At 36.7% G+C, this 16,469-nt stretch overlaps 1 protein-coding gene and 1 long non-coding RNA gene across 2 annotated transcripts in view; one reads left to right on the forward strand and one right to left on the reverse strand.

The window, feature by feature from the left end:
• LOC138111445 (uncharacterized) overlaps positions 1-16,469 on the reverse strand; it is a 62,749-nt gene that overhangs the window by 23,770 nt on the left and 22,510 nt on the right. The window lies entirely within an intron of this gene.
• The window catches only part of MYBPC3 (myosin binding protein C3), a 62,299-nt gene that overhangs the window by 11,325 nt on the left and 34,505 nt on the right, over positions 1-16,469 (forward strand). Inside the window, exons 4-15 of the mRNA XM_069017245.1 lie at positions 233-319; positions 467-615; positions 1,570-1,687; positions 2,934-2,982; positions 4,196-4,240; positions 6,525-6,581; positions 11,281-11,304; positions 12,039-12,205; positions 13,019-13,151; positions 13,380-13,382; positions 13,800-13,924; positions 14,532-14,637. Coding sequence (XP_068873346.1) covers positions 233-319; positions 467-615; positions 1,570-1,687; positions 2,934-2,982; positions 4,196-4,240; positions 6,525-6,581; positions 11,281-11,304; positions 12,039-12,205; positions 13,019-13,151; positions 13,380-13,382; positions 13,800-13,924; positions 14,532-14,637 — 1,063 coding nt within the window. The remainder of the gene's footprint in view (positions 1-232; positions 320-466; positions 616-1,569; positions 1,688-2,933; positions 2,983-4,195; positions 4,241-6,524; positions 6,582-11,280; positions 11,305-12,038; positions 12,206-13,018; positions 13,152-13,379; positions 13,383-13,799; positions 13,925-14,531; positions 14,638-16,469) is intronic.

A 16,469-nucleotide genomic window follows, 5' to 3' on the forward strand; every position in this document is an offset into this window, starting at 1 on the left:
GTAATAGAAAATTAACATTGTCATCAAATCTGGTTTATTACCAGAAGGGAAGAACAAACACAGGGGCTCCTTAGAGTCAGTGAGATAGAGACAGTAGATGAAAGCAGACCATAAAGAATAAGGAATCTCAGAAGCAGAAGAAATCTATTGAGATCTTTTTTAATTAATTAACTAATTCACTATATAGTTTGTTGCAAAAGGTTCTAAATAGTAATTATGATGTTTATTTCAGCTTCATCTGCTGAGACACAACCAGAAGAACATCAGGACCCCATTGGGCTCTTTGTGGCACGACCCCAGGATGGAGAAGTTACTGTTGGTGAGTGCAAAACATCAGCCAGGTGAAGTCTGTAAACTGTACCTGTTGCTTGGCTATTAAGCTCTCCAAGCACAGGGTGACACCAGTGATATAACAGACAACTTACACATTCTTCATAATCTTATTTTAACTTACTTCTTTTACAAGGTGGAAACATCACATTCACTGCCAAAGTGGCAGGTGAGAGCCTGCTGAAGAAGCCATCAGTGAAATGGTTCAAAGGAAAGTGGATGGACCTGGGAAGCAAAGTGGGGAAACATCTCCAACTACATGAGAATTATGATCGAAATACCAAGGTAGAATTGGCAGAATAGGGTTCTCAGTCTTCTAGGTACTAATCTTTAATCTGGGGGAAATATAAACTAAAATAAGAATGTTTTGATGTTAAGGTACCCAAAGCAACACACAAGGCTACACTTATGCATAGAAGTCTGTATTTCGACCACATGGACAAGAGACAGCTCTGCATATAGACTCTTGCATACTTTATCTATGGTGAAATGAGAAAACATCTGGAGGACTGGGGGAGTAGTTTTGCACTGTCTACTGCAGGATTCCCTTCATCTTCCTCTCAAGAAACAGATACTTGGTATATTTAAGAGAAAACAATAAATCAGACAGCTGTTTAAGCATGGTCTATCTTGCTCTTAATAGGCCAATCATTCTGCTATTAGTGTTGGAATTTATTGCTCTCTTGGGTTGTCTAGACTGCTTTAAGTAGCTGAGCAAGACCCACTTTTTACCACAAATTTGTCCAAAGATACACAAGCAGGAATGCAAGAGTCTGTACCACGACTTTGCATCCTCTGTGGTATATGAAGCACTACTACCCTCTCCTGGATGGAACTGGACAGACTTGCTCACATCAGCCACTCCTTTTGCTGAATTTTGGCATGTATTGCATACGTTCTGGGGAGAGGCTAAAACTGCTTAATGAAAGCTTTATTCCTGATTCCAATGCACATGCAATTAGTGTATGTATATTAGTATATGTACCAGCATAGTTAGCTAATATAACACTGTATTCTCAGGAATACCTGTACTGACAGATCTCTTCAGCTGTTGCTACTGAATTGGGGATTATAGGTAAATTTTTGTTACACTAGTGAGTTGGACACTCAGGAGGTTCTTAGTTCTAAAAGGACACAAAGACATAGTTCATACCCTATTTCTCTCCATGTATTCCCTCTCTCTGTATTTCACCATTTCATTTTCTAACTTAATTATTGTATCATTCCTGTCTGTTCTAGGTGTACACCTTTGAAATGGAAATCATAGAAGCAAACATGACTTTTGCAGGAGGGTACAGATGTGAGGTGTCTACCAAGGACAAATTCGATAGCTCTAATTTCAACCTGACAGTCAATGGTAAGATGAATTCCTGACATGTATTTTTTTTATCTTCCAGCCCCCTATATTTTCTTTCCTGCCTACCAACAATTCTTTCTGGTACATAATGGTTACTAGACAAACACAGACCTGAAGTATAGACCTAAAGATCTAAATGTACACCTAGAGAGGCCCACAGAGAATGGGATACAGATCATCAGAGGTACCACTTGGTTGTTACTCCAGTCAGAACTGCGATGCTCTTAAAGAAAGCACACAGAAAGATGCAAAACTGCCCACCTTTTCTCTGGCTTTATTCTGGTTTCAGATTCATTATTTCATGATGTTTAATTCCACTAGAATAGAAGATAAGTTCATTCTTATTTTGGTGAAAGTTTAGGACTAAAAATTGATGTTTTAAAAGAAAGACAGAAGAATTGCCAATTCCTTTTCCTTCCTTCCCAATAAATTCAAGTCATACAGAAGCACCTTGTCAGATCAGATGACTCATTTTACCTAATGCATGGTGCCACCCTCACAAGTGCAATACTGAAAAGTTTATAAAAATTGAAAAGGAGGTACATTTTAACATCAATTTGCCCAGAGTGTGGAAGAGGACCATTGCCTGTTTCAGCAATTCTGTAGAAGGGGCTGCAACATTAACTTGTGTCTAGCTACCTGTGAACCTAATGTAAAGACAAAAGCTCATTAAGTTACTTGATCAGCAGTGTTAATTTTTGAAGTTTCACTAGCTAGGACTCATAAGAGTTAGGAGCAGCAACTGAGAACAGTTTTTCTCCCCGAAGCAGCAGCACACCAATTTATACCAATAGTATAACAAAATTCTCTCTATACAATCCTTGATTAAGCTTCTGTACCTCTCTACATAGTTCCAGGAATTTACCTTTGCTTTCAGAGGACAGACTATAATTTATTTTTAATAACAGTATTGAGTTGATGTCCAATCGTATACTCATTAGGTTTAAATACTCTGTGAAGACACTATTGAAATTAAAATTTTGCAGCAGGAGAATTGACAAGCAAGTGTAAGATCAGGCTTCGGGTTATTATGAAATATGAGACAGAAATAAGTTATACAGAAAACACTGGATGTTGAAAGCTAATTAGTGAAGCTTTAATCTTTCAATATGCAATTAATCACAATCTACAATATAAGAATTTATTTTTAAAAATGCCTGCAAAGAAAACTTTACAAATAGCACTGCATTTTTTCATCATGTTGACTTGTTCTGCCATTTTTCTTCATTACTTTTTGTCACATCAGAAGCACCTGTAAGTGGAGACATGGATATTCGAGCTGCCTTCCGCCGCACGTGAGTATGCACAGCTTAAACCTATCAGGTTATACATCCATGTGGAATTCATTACTTTCCCAGATAAAACGAGCTAAAAGCAAAGCTGTTGTACAAACACGAAGATACAGATTTCTACTAAGAAAATATTTCTACTATTAAAATTCTCTACAACTCCCAGAAATCACCTAAGAGAGTTTAGACTTTATACTAGCATAATAATCATGCTAGGAAATTAGGAAATCAGTAATGTGTATAATTGTAACAAGAACTTCAGCACCTTTTTCCCAGACCTGTAAAGAGCGCTTCTAAAGAGATATAGACCAGTAGAGATTGAAAAGATACCGTGTGATGTTGGTCTGGATTTTATCTAGCTTGAGGAACTACATGTACCTCAGTACAAACATTTGCTGAACAAGGGGAGTGGAGTTTGGCGTGAGCCCTATAAACAGCATATCACTGATAACGTTGCTGCAAGCATTTTGGTTGTATCTGTTCTCATGTTCTATACCTATATTAACTGAATGAAGACAATGACATTGTGAGTGTCCGTGTGAAAACTCAGGTATACATAGTCTTAGATATTAAAGACTGCTGCTGAAAAGGCCATCCTGCCCCCATCTTTAATATTTGCTGAACTGATGTATCTCTTCATGGAATAATGTTCCCTTCTATTAGTAAGATTCACAAAACTAGTTGGTGGTTTTTTTTAATTTTAATTAGACAATATTAATATGTGCTTTCTTTTTCCTTTATGTAATAGTAAATAAGTTTCTATTTTAGTTTTTATGTATTTTTGCAAAGTTACTAGACTAAGACTATTTGGACACCTATTTCTCCATAGGGAACAAATCATCTGTGGCAACTCTTTGAGTATTTCTCTATAAGTCCTATTTTTATAAGAGAATATTTTTAACATTTATCACAAAGAATTAAATAAGGCTTGCAGAATTTGTCTACAGTTAAGTCCATCTGTAGGTAGCTGACCAGCCTCACTGTGATGCCTGTAAAATAGTGGACACTCAGTGCATAACTGCATTGGGTTAACTGCAGTGAAAGGAGGCTTCAAGAGCTTCTTGTGAAGACAATTTTAAAAATTTAGAATCAGTTCAAACGGAGTGCAGTGTGAGCAGCTTCAGGCTGTTCAGATTGTCACTTTCTCCTGCAAGAATGAAGCCAGATTTTGAACTGAATTGTTTAAATCTGAAGCTTTGTCTTTGATACCCTCACTCAGGAGCCTAGCAGGAGGGGGGAGACGGATGACTTCAGCCTTTCTCAGGTAGTCACTGCCTGTGCCAGCAGACAAATTTAAGTCTTACAATGAACTGTCTCTCTCTGCTCAGGAAAAGAAAAAAACAACCCACAGAATTAAGCTGCATCTTAAATTCCAAATAAATCACTGTTTATAACGTGTAGTATTTATATGAGATTATTACATACGAATAAGAAGTTATGTAAGACAAATAAAGATAAATAAAAAATATAAAACATAAGAATATAAAAGGGTAGATAAAAAAAAGATAAAGAAAAGAGTAGTTTTGTAGTTCAGTGAGAGGCAGATTCATGTACAGAAAATGCATGTGTTTGGCAAGTGACATCTTCTCACCATTGTTAGAAGAAAAAAAGTAGCTTTAAATCATGTGCATGTCTGCCCTTTCTGTTTTACATGTTTTCCTCTCTACTGAGCACATTCTGACTAAAATTGCTGCTACTCACAGAAATGTACCAACACAAATGAAAATTTGTTGTTTCCTGGCACGCTCCCTATCATATTATCATTAAATTTTTTCCCTCTATGCCTTTTGGTCCTAATGTTTGCTACTATAGTAAAAACAGGAGTTCTGAGATTAGACTTAACTATATGCATGTTAAAGCAATTATTAGGGTCTTATTCTTCAAAAAAGCTAAACCTTGATTGCTGGTCTTTCCTGAAAATTTGGTTTAACTACCACTTCTGAAGCAATAAGGTGAATAGTTGTTCTCCCAGATGTAGACCTGATTTACTGAATATTTGATCACAGGAAATCCTTTCCAAATTTGGGACTATACAAGTTATTTTTATGTACATTTTATGCCTGAAAACATGTAAAATCTTGTGAAAGTAGGGCCAAAACCACACTTCTCTGTTTGAGCTTTCTACCCAGGAAATTATCCTTTCCAGTATTGTACTATTCTGAAAGTAATCAAAGAAGTAAAAACAGTATTTTCTTAAAGAAAATACCTCTTCTCACAACATATTTCAAATTACACAGACTCTAAAATGTTATTTAACCTTATATTGACAAGCAGCACAAGAGGCTTGGCACTTGTTTCTGTTTCATTTTTGTTTAACAGTACTGTTAAAATGCCCATGATTTATCTGTTCAGGCCGTTTTCTTACTTCTAAAAATATTTGTTCCTGCCATATTGATTTTTCCTGACACTCTGATTTACATTCTGTAGACAGACTTATTTTTTCTGAATCAACTGGCACTGTGCATTGATGGAGGCAGCATTATGGTCTACAAGTACCACCAGTAACACTGAAAAGAAAAAGTTCTGCTTACGAAGCAATAATTAAATGTAAGCTGCTGCTTCTGGAAGAATACGAATGCTCTGAGGTGGAATCACCAAATTCTTATACTTAAAACAAGGATGTTAAGGAGCAGCTGACCATTGATGATGATAGACTGGCTGAGATGAAGAAAATATATTTGGGCTTTTAAAACCCTGTCTGAATGCAAAGAAGACCGTTTTTAGGAATTAAATCTAAAGAAGTTATTGTAGTGACTTTATGCTGTTTTCAGAGTAGGTCAGTACTTCAAATGTTCAGAAGCACAGCTAAAACACATTGGATTCAGAACACCAAAAATAACTTTGTGCATTCCATCTGAGTTCACCATATGTAACAGTTAGAACTACACATCAAAAAACTCCTGCCTGATGCTTCTTGTTCTCACAGACCAACTCATCACAACACTGCTTGTGGTGATTCTTGTTGAACAAGTGCATATTGAACCTCATCTCAGGCTGAAAGCCACATCACAGAATTCCTCCTTCAACTCTCCCAAGCACCAATGATGTGACACTTTTTTTTCAGTATACTGAATTTTGGTGTCACAAAGAGCCTTAAGAAGCAATTACAGCTGGGACAATACTAAGGGTAAAAAAAGTAATTTTAGATTGTAAGGCATTCCACAAAAGTCTTGGTTAAATACTGTCCCAACTGTAAACAATATCCACATTTCCAAAAAATAGAGGAAAGAAGGAAGCTTCTGCAACACCTTTATGATAATGAATACATTCCATATAAATATGATGACCAAATTAATACCCTGTACAACTTCATGCACAAGCAGTACAGAAAAAGTACAAGTTCATTACATATATTTTTTAAACCTATATGCAAATTAATATGAACACAGAGCCTACTTAAGTCACCTTCCACATCAATGCACATTTTAATTCATTATAAACCCATCTACTACTCCCCTACAAAAATATGTCATCTATATAATGTTATAGTCTCACAAGCTATTCCCATTTCCTTCTGAAACTAATTATGGCTTTCTGTTACTATACAGTACCGAGGGACATGATGATGGGGCAGAGTTTAATTTTACCTCCCTACTGAAAAAAAGGTGAGTAAAAATCCACAGACTTGGAGAAATGAGGCTTCTGTTGAACAACTGTGAAACACTGCAACTGGAATATGTGAAAGTTTCATAAATTCAGAATCCTTGTTGTTTTCCTAAAGCAGCTCTAAATGGAAAAAGGATGACAGGTAATTATGGTTACTTCCTGAAATACACAGCATTTGCTGCACTTCTGCTAGGTTTATACAGGAGGAAAAAAAATGAAAAAAAATTATTTCCCACAATAGAAAAGGCCTGAAGTCAGGTAATCACATGTTTCCAGCAGTCCTTTGCATAGGGGGAAAAAACAGAAATTACAATACCTATTTATAATGCTGCCTTATTAAGAACCAGAGAGCTGGGAGAACAAGCTTTTTTATTAGATACCTAAATGTTACTATTACACTGTTCAACTATATATTATCTATTATATAAATATTCTGTGTTGCATAAATATGACATAAATATTTTTTTACTCTTCCAATTGTAATTCCAATATCTTTCTTTTACTTTCAGTTTTTTTGCTGGAATTTCTTCTCTAATTCTCATCTTTCCTTGATGTATCTGTTTTCATAACCTGTTTACTTATGCTTTTCTCTTTTTACCAAACTCTTAATCTGAATGTTTTGGATTCCACTGCTGCCAACAGAGAGTAAGCTTTCTATTTAATTTTATTATAAATGCATGGATCAGACAATATAAGAGCCATTTGGATTGAAATAATGCATGCCTCTTTGTCTTCTTTACATGTAGAACATGACAAAAATTGCATAGTGTGAGAGAAAATCATTGACTGCTAATTTCTGACACAGAAATTCTTTTAAACAGCTTGAAGGTTAAAGTTAAGACAATTCGATACAATTGATGTATTTCTCTGAATGTCCTTTGTTTTTTACCATCACTTTCTTTCATATAACCAGTTCTAAGATTTCCTTGAATTCCCAGATTTTCTCAATAACCTGCTGCTTTATATTCCTGTTGTCATAGTCTTTAGAATCAGAAAAATCATTTGTAAAATATTGTTTCTGGTGCCTATCAAATAGGTGATGAAGACTTATTTCTTTCTGTTCACTTTCCTTGGCCACTCACTCTGTCTTTCCAGCACCTGAAGTTACTATAAAAACTTGTAACTAACATTCATGTTTTGCAAATCTAAACTTACTTAGTTTAAGTGTTCACAACTACTTGGATGAGTGTTGTTGTGAATCTGTGTCCAGTCTCTGCCCAGGTATTGGTATCACTATTTATAAAAAGTGTTTTATCCTCACAAAGAGTACAGGATCATGTAGATATATGAAGTAACTTTGTTACAGAATGCAATAAAGCCACAATAGCCTCAGGTTAATTCACCCAAATTTCAGTGGGGCAAACAAGGTCACATAGTGTACAAACCCCTGTGTTACACTCTGTGCAGGGCATCTGTCTATAGGTGAATCCTGGCTTTGCAGTAACACCACCAGCAGAACACTTAAGGGGGACAGACAGATGAGACAGAAAAGACACCTATCAAACTTTCTATAGCTGACATTGATATCTAAGTTTCTTGTTTCAGCACAAACCCAGATTGTTGTAAACTTACTCTAGTTTCCATAGAAGATGTAAGGCATAAAGGAATTGCTTATCTTTTTTATAAAATTTTAAATAAATTAAAACCCACATGAAAATATTTGCATAATTTCATACAGAGTCTCCAGCTGGAATGAGGTGCTGTGTACTATGAGCCCCTCTCCTTGTGCCTTCCCCTTTTGCTCTCATAATTAGTTCTGAGCAATGGTCAAACTCCTAAAAATAGTAAAAATCTCCAGTATTTACAGAAATGTTAAATTTATTGATTTAACTATTCATTATTTGCTAGGCTAGAAATATAATTCACTAAAAGAAGCTTATAAATTTCACTGCATTTTAACAGTGTTTCTGCCATTTCTCAACTTACAAATCTCTGTCTAGTGAATTTAAGAATACAAATTCACTGCTCCTAGTTGTTTTTCACAGCCACTTCAGAAGTAATTTGTGGATTCTTCAGGCTTTGCAAAACACAGGTTGAAGACCATTCTTACATTAATGAGAACAGATAGGCATAAAATATCATAATGGAATGAAAGATTTTTTCATTAAAATAGAACAGGAAAAGGGATCTCATGCTGGGGGACTCTCAAGAGCTATGCAGAGTCAAACAGAATCGAGGATTATTCTTTTACCATTTCTGCTTTATTACACCATTTTACAAGTGTCCCTCAATCCACAGGTAATGGTCATTCCCACTAGAATAAAGAGCTTCATTTAACACTGTATCTCCTATCACTGTAATTTAATTAACTGGTGTTGACATACAGATGTCAAGGGCCAAGGAGAGGTCATTGGGAAGAGGAAGGGAACAGCTGTCACAGAACTATTAAATGGGATAGTGAGCAGAGACCTTGAAGGAGGTGACAGCTGACAGGGTCCAATCAGTTGACAGTAACTGGATAGGAAGGAACCATTTCTGGGATGTACAAAACTATTTTTAACCCCTCCACATATGTTTAAAACATATCAGCTGCATATTCCATTTACAGCAGGTTCATTAAGCTTCATCTTGATGCCCCCAAGTGCATAGCTAACCTATGAGGTGATCTCTGTGAATAAGATCCCCAACATCAGGGAGAATAACATAAGAGTGGGAGAAACCTCACGAGTCCAAGTGCTCTATTACTTTCCATACACTGCTTAGTCCCTGTGGGTAGTGGAGGAGTACAGCCTCTCTGTGCAAACTCTGTGTCTTTCCGGGATCAAAGAGAATGTTTTAGCAAATGCAAAATAGTGAAAAGGAGTACTGGGATGAGGAAAACTTTGCTCAAAGGCAAACACTTTTTTTTTTCATTTTGAGAACTCAGTTAAACAGAAATTACAACCTCTAGCTTTTAGTCCCATTTTGCATGAAACTCACAAGCCTTTTCTTTTAACTAAAAAATATTAATATTTCCAAGGAAGAGACTATATTCTTTCTTATGTTCAAATTTCTTATATTGCATACAGCAGAACAGGATTGTCAGATAAGACAATGGGATGACACTGAGTAATGGAAAAGCTAAAGCAAAAACCAGAGAAGTCTTCTCAGTAGTGAGAGATATTAGACTGTGGACTTCCTTTGAAATTGGAAGATTTTTCTCTTTATGTACTTAAAAATAACTCACACTAAACAATTTTGAAATCTCCATGAAATAGTCCTACCTGTAAATGTTCAGATATAAAGTGTGTCTATGCAGACAAGCCTGTGAGTAGGCAGATAGACAGAAAATCTACCAATATTTATATAATGTCTTAAGGAAGATGTTAATATTTGAATTTCTTAAGTCTTTCTTATTTCCTATGTTTTTATATTTTTTTAAGATACTGTTTCTCCACAGAAGTTTAACTGTACTAGTACAAAGAATTAAACATATATTAGAAATATTATATGCCCTTGGTTTTATATAGCACTTAGTATTTAGTACTTAAAGATCTATTTTAATTTACATGTATTTAGAAATATTTGAAGGTCACTTCCTGGTATGATCAAGGCAACAAGCCCAAGAGCTGCTTACGTTAAAAAAACCCTTGATCTATGTGGCAAATCAGTTCAGTTTTCCTGTCTCCTGCTAACCAAAACAAAAAACTATTTGTAACAGCCTCAAACTAAATGATAGGTATATAGAAGAGGAATCCTGGTAAAATTTGTGGATGATGTTGATGCACTGTTATGGCAAAGCAAATAGCCAGTATGCTGCACTTATCATAGGCACTCCAAACTTCAGCTACTGCTATCAGTTCAGTGAGTGCTAGTGAGGGCTTAGGGAGTGCTAAACCACTGTGAAGAGATGAGATACTGCATACCATATTTCAGCTCAATCTCACTGAGCTGAAATCCTCTTCTCTTGCTTCTTTTCTGTTCAAGAGCTACAAGGGTGCTGGAAATTCCAGCCTTTTCCGATTGCAGAACTTTAATAAACATAGTGCTCCATTACAAGGGATAATAAAAGGAGTACCAAAAATGTTCGGTTATATCTGCTGTGTGGACTGACTACAGTAGTACAGTTAAGTAGTAATATTTCCCATAGCCTAATTGGACTGTTATTTTCCTGCAAAAAATAGAAATACACCAAATAACATTCCACCTTTCTCTGCATCACCTGTTGCATAACTTGTCTTCTTGTTGGGGTTTACCACTGAACATGACTTCATTATAAGGGTGTGTTCTGCTGCACTGGAATCTGCTTGGTCGTGGTGATAATCAGAAACAACAGCCACAGGAAGTTACTTCTACTGAGAACTTTTTAGTAAAATGTTACTTCTTCCATCATTTCTCTATTTACCAAAATGCAAACTATTACAGGCAAAAACGCCACGATGACAAGGCAAAGCAGAGTTATTTGTTTCCCTGGAAGGTGATCAGCCATAACTAGGAATAAACAGAAGTGCTTGCACTTATAATATAAATCCCACAGTGGAAGTGCACAAATTGTGGGAATGAGTTTGATTTCAATATGGATCAGCATTTCCCTTAAGCCTATTTCAGAGCATTTGCATGAGTTCCTTCATCTCCCTGCTGCTGAAGCACAGGCACGTTCTGCTAGGGGGGAAGATGACATTCATGGCTCTTTTGTACTAACCCATGATGCCCTTTTTCTTGCCCATTGGGATGCTGCTCGTTTTTCCAAACGGTTTTCTGCGTTGTTCTGGAGTACAGCAGCTTCCTGCGCTCTGCAAATCGGTAAGGTCATGGCAATTTCTTTTTCTATTTATGATCTTTCAAATAAAAAATATGATGGCAGATAAAGAACGCCTCGCCCAAGGCCAGACAGCCAAATTTTCCTGTAGTTTTACTAAACCAAACATTAATTCTTCCATAATCACTAGTTCTTTGGTTAAAATATAAAACAAGTAGGTCATTGTAAATATTGTCTCGTTTGCCAACACTCACCAGTCTCCTTATGTTTTATAGATTACTACAGACAACAATTTTCTTTGTAATAGATGATAAAAGTCTTAATAATCTGTGGTTCTTTTTAGTGAAGATAAAAAATGTCCTGAGTGGAAAAGGTTATGTCTCTTATTTACATAAACCAAGTACCCTTTTTCTAAGGTGTTGCCAGCATATCAATTCAGTTCCTTGCTTTGCCATGTTCCATGTTTTGTGTGTGGACCACAACAAGAAAATAAGTCTCCTTACGCTTCCATTACCCATCATTAAAGGAAGCTAAATTTTATTAATTTTGTTAGAAATAAACCCTTCAGGACCAAATTCAGTTTTAATCACCATATATATATAAATAAAGTTAGAACTAGTCACCAGTTTTATTTCATTATTTTATGTAATAATAAAAAATTAGTGTTAATTTTTTTTTTTAATGGCTTCATCAAGGCATACTATGTAGCTGCCAACCCTATAGCTTTCTTTAAATACTCTTAATATAAGCACTCAGAGACTCTAATCCCTTTCTGCAGAGGTGAAGGAAAATCTGAATCACAATCTGATGTTGATGTCTGGGATATCCTGAGGAAAGCTCCTCCTACGGAATACGAGAAAATTGCTTTTCAGTATGGTATCACAGATTTGCGTGGGATGCTGAAACGCCTCAAACGCATAAAGAAGGAAGAGAAAAAAAGCACAGGTTGGGGAGATACGTTTCTTCCAAATATAGTGTTCATATCTTCTTTTTTGGGAGTTTTTCAAATATTAGCATCAGCTGAACAGCAGCAGACACAAGACCATGAGAAAGAGTAATTTCCTGTTCCAGTTATTACCCAATCTTTACATATGGAATGCTGATTACCAGAGATTTCAGCTATGCCAATACTCTGAGACACCTTGCTCTGAAACTCTGGATGTACTAAACACGCTCACTTCACCAGTTTTACAAGCTTGGCCCCTTATATTTCCCTGAACACAAAACACCATCCTCTACGTGCCCTCCACCCCAACTAGTCAGTATGTCAGGCAACAGTGATATATTTAAAGAATTTAATTTTCATTGGTATGATACATTTGGAATTCTTGAGCCTTTTCTAGTCCTGTGAAGTATTAATTGCCTAATCGTAACTTTTTTTTTTTTAAACTCTAAAACAGAGAAGGCAAACTGCTATTCATCAGTACTGAGAAGACCAAGTATAATTTTCCTACATGGGCAGATGTAATTCTATTTAGGATGTGTTGATGTACCTATTCACATCTTATTTAGAATATTCTACTTTGCTTATTTTGGTTTGTAACACATGCTTGTCATCCTGTGTTAAGGAAAAATAGAAAATGGCACAGGATGAAGAACAGACAGAAATAGTAAAAATTCAAATAGGGATGCAGAATGTGGGGAAGGTTTAAGATGATGGTAAACAACATGAAAGGGAATAAAGATTTGTTGCATGACCCAGAATGAAAAAAACAAGTATAAAAATTATAATTTTTTTTTAATCCTTCTTCATCATAGCATTCCTCAAGAAACTGGATCCAGCTTACCAAGTAGACAAAGGGCAAAAGATTAAATTAATGGTTGAAGTTGCCAATCCAGATGCTGATGTGAAATGGCTGAAGAATGGACAGGAGATCCAAGTGAGCGGCAGGTAAACTAGAAATATGAGAAATCTGAAAAGGAATGAGTTACAGCTTGGACAAAGCAAAAAACCTAGCTTTTCTTAGAAGGAAAAGCATAAACAGAGAAATAGGAGCTGAGAAAGAATCTATGTAGTACTATGGCTCAGGGTCAGTTTGCTGTTGTAACTTCTTCTTTTCTCTTCCCTCTGCTCTACATATCTACATGTGGAACTGGATGCTTCCATCTACCTACTTAGCAAGTAAGTCCTGAGATTCTGTTCTGCTCTTTATGTGTATATCCAGGGTTCAAATGTACTTTGTGCTGATCTGGGATATACTTCAGTGCAACTTGTTTGTAAAACCAATTTCCAGTGATTTTGTGCTGAAGCCATTTTTAATGGTAGTCATGCTAGATGTTAGAACACATCCAACACCGTTCACAGGAGTTTGTAGATCTCACACTTGGAGGAAGATCCCCCATAATTTCCTATGCTAGTTTTTCAAACACTGCTGCTGTTCCCCACACCAGGACAGGGCTATTGGGCTTGAGTCCTTACAAATCTTGCCATTGATGTCAGAAAAAGAGTAGGAATCTTTTTCTCTTCCAGGCAGGAGAAGACAGTGGCTGGGTCCAAAAGGGTTTTTCCCTGATAATTACATTTAGATTGTCTTTTCAGATATATTTTTGAGGCTGTTGGGAATAAGAGAATACTGACCATAAACCACTGCTCCCTGGCCGACGATGCAGCATATGAATGTGTGGTAGGGGATGAGAAGAGCTTCACAGAATTATTTGTAAAAGGTGAGCAATGGTAGCAAAAGGAAAGATATCTCCCCTAATATTTAGCATTGAACTACTGTCATCTCCTCTACTCTCAGATTGATCTTGCAGGAAAGGAAATTCTCAAACATATTAACAAATTCTGAGATCCATTGAAGTAGATAGTTTTCTTACAGTTAAATGGAGGACAATTTTGCCTGTAACAGCAACCAGGAAAGCACAGGAAAGCAGCACAGTGATAGTTACCATTAATTCTCATTTGGAAACTTATTTACATCTCAACAATAGGGCTAGAGACTTACTTTAAAAATTTGATTCCACTGAAGATAAACGTGTGTCCCAGGCTCTACAAGCAGATCAAATAGTACAGAAAAGTAATGCCTCCTGTTTAGAATTTCAGAATATATATGAAAACTGTTTAATCCTATATTTTTATTCCAACTCATGAAAAACGTCATTTGAAAATTCTGATAAGGTGATCTGGCACAGTAAATTTTAATTTCAAACACAGAGAGCATCACCATTTATTTGTCCAGGGACTCTTCCTGTGGAGTAGAGAGTGGTGAAATCTACCTCTGGTCTCCAGCCTTTCAGAATACTGTTTTAATAAAATTCTCTCTATTTCTAGAACCTCCAATCCTTATCACTCACCCGCTGGAGGACCAGATGGTGATGGTTGGAGAGAGAGTGGAGTTTGAGTGTGAAGTGTCTGAGGAAGGAGCTACTGTGAAATGGTAAGGGAATAAAAGAAAAAACCAAACCAACATGAATCCATCTTCCTCCATGGAATATAGCAGAGGGGTGGGCAAAAAAAGGGAGAAGGCATCCTATATAATTGTTTTCAGGAAAAGATTGTTCCTCCTCCTATATGTCAAACATTGAGGAGGAACTGAGAGACAAAAATATGACACAAAAATCCAGATTAAATATAGATATTTTATAGTGTCTCTAGAGTTTCTTGCTTAGTGTTTACAAGGAATGTTTAACTACTGCCCAGACTAATGAGATCTGTACTGTGACGAGTTTGCTGTACTTTTTGAAATCTTCTGGTCTTCTCAACTGCAGCGAGTTGTTTGGGTTTCTAAAGCATTTTTTCTTAGGTAAAATGTTAATTGTCTCTTGAGACACAGAGGGAACACATCTGCTGTGGTGATCCTGCAAAGCTGGTCATTATGCAGCGAGACAGATTAAGGTGACAAACATTTAGACCATAGAGCCTGTTTTCTTGGGCATTCCAGCTCAGCAGAAGCTGGAAGGTTCATGCTGCTTGGGCAGACATGACAAGCAGGGCTTATATACCATGTCTCATGCACCCTATTCTCACTTCATTCCTCTACCAGATGAAATTCCCTTGTGCTTGTTAACAGCTTCAGGCACATGGTTATCAAGCATTCCCACAATGCCCATGACATTCCTGGAAAGTGCCAACTAATGATCTGCAATCCCAAAGGAAGGAACTGGGAATTTAAATGGGGTCCAAGAGCTAGTACAGCATGTGCGCTACACTATTAAAGCCGCAAGCACAGTTACACACATTCTCTCGTTCAGGAGCTGCTTGCAGATGCCTGGTCACAAGAGATGGGGACAACCAGATCTGTCCCTCAGAACACAGTGCAGCTGCCACACTTTGATCCTGTGCCTTTGAACAACTCCCATACATCTTGCAGAGCTGTTATCTGTGGGATGGGCATTTGATGTGACAAGGGCAAACCCAGCAGCTGTCTCAGTCTGAAATGCAGCAAGTGGTCAGAGAAACTCATCAAATCATTGTGATGGAAAACTGAGCAGTTAGACATTCACACTGTATTTTACTGGGTTTGTTATGTGAGATTCTGTCAATGCTCTTTGGCAACAGAAGGGAACATTTTGGACAGCGGAGAGAAGTGTCCAGGGAAAACTTGAAACACAGTGTGGAGAAAGAGTTCCAGTTTTATGGCTCATTAGGGAAATGCTCATCAGTTTAAGCCAAGTAACAGGCACTAACTCAGAGCACCTGTTATAGCCCTTACACTCTTTAAACCCAGGATGTAAAACCACAAGCACATGAACAAAGACAATTGTGTGACTTGCACAAGACAGAAATAAGGGTGAGGCATGGCCATCAGACTAGGGCTTGGAGAATTCATTATGTGGGTCTCGTCAGAGAAATCAGAAAATAATGATCACCCAGAAAGGTTTCACATTATTACAACTCTTGCAGTACTATGGAACAGGTTTTTTCTAAATTTCAGATGGTCTTGGAAATAAGATAATTCTTGAAGAAAAAAATGTAATAAAATACATAGTTTCATCTAATTTTTCCATCTCTGAATGCTAGATGTACCATCTGATCATCTCCAAATCAAAACAAACCATAGTAATGTATATTTATAACAATAAATCTGTGTGTCCAAATTATCACATAGTACCTACATCAGTGATATCTCAGAAGACATTAACCAATTAATCCTTAGAATCCAAACAGGAAATAGGAAAGCATTTCCAGACAAAGAGGCACTAAGTGGTAAACTTGAGAACAGATATTTGATCTTGCAGATGTTCAGGACTTGGAAAGACTAAACCACAG

Source organism: Aphelocoma coerulescens, chromosome 5 (assembly GCF_041296385.1).
Source record: "Aphelocoma coerulescens isolate FSJ_1873_10779 chromosome 5, UR_Acoe_1.0, whole genome shotgun sequence".
Taxonomy (NCBI): Eukaryota; Metazoa; Chordata; class Aves; order Passeriformes; family Corvidae; genus Aphelocoma; species Aphelocoma coerulescens.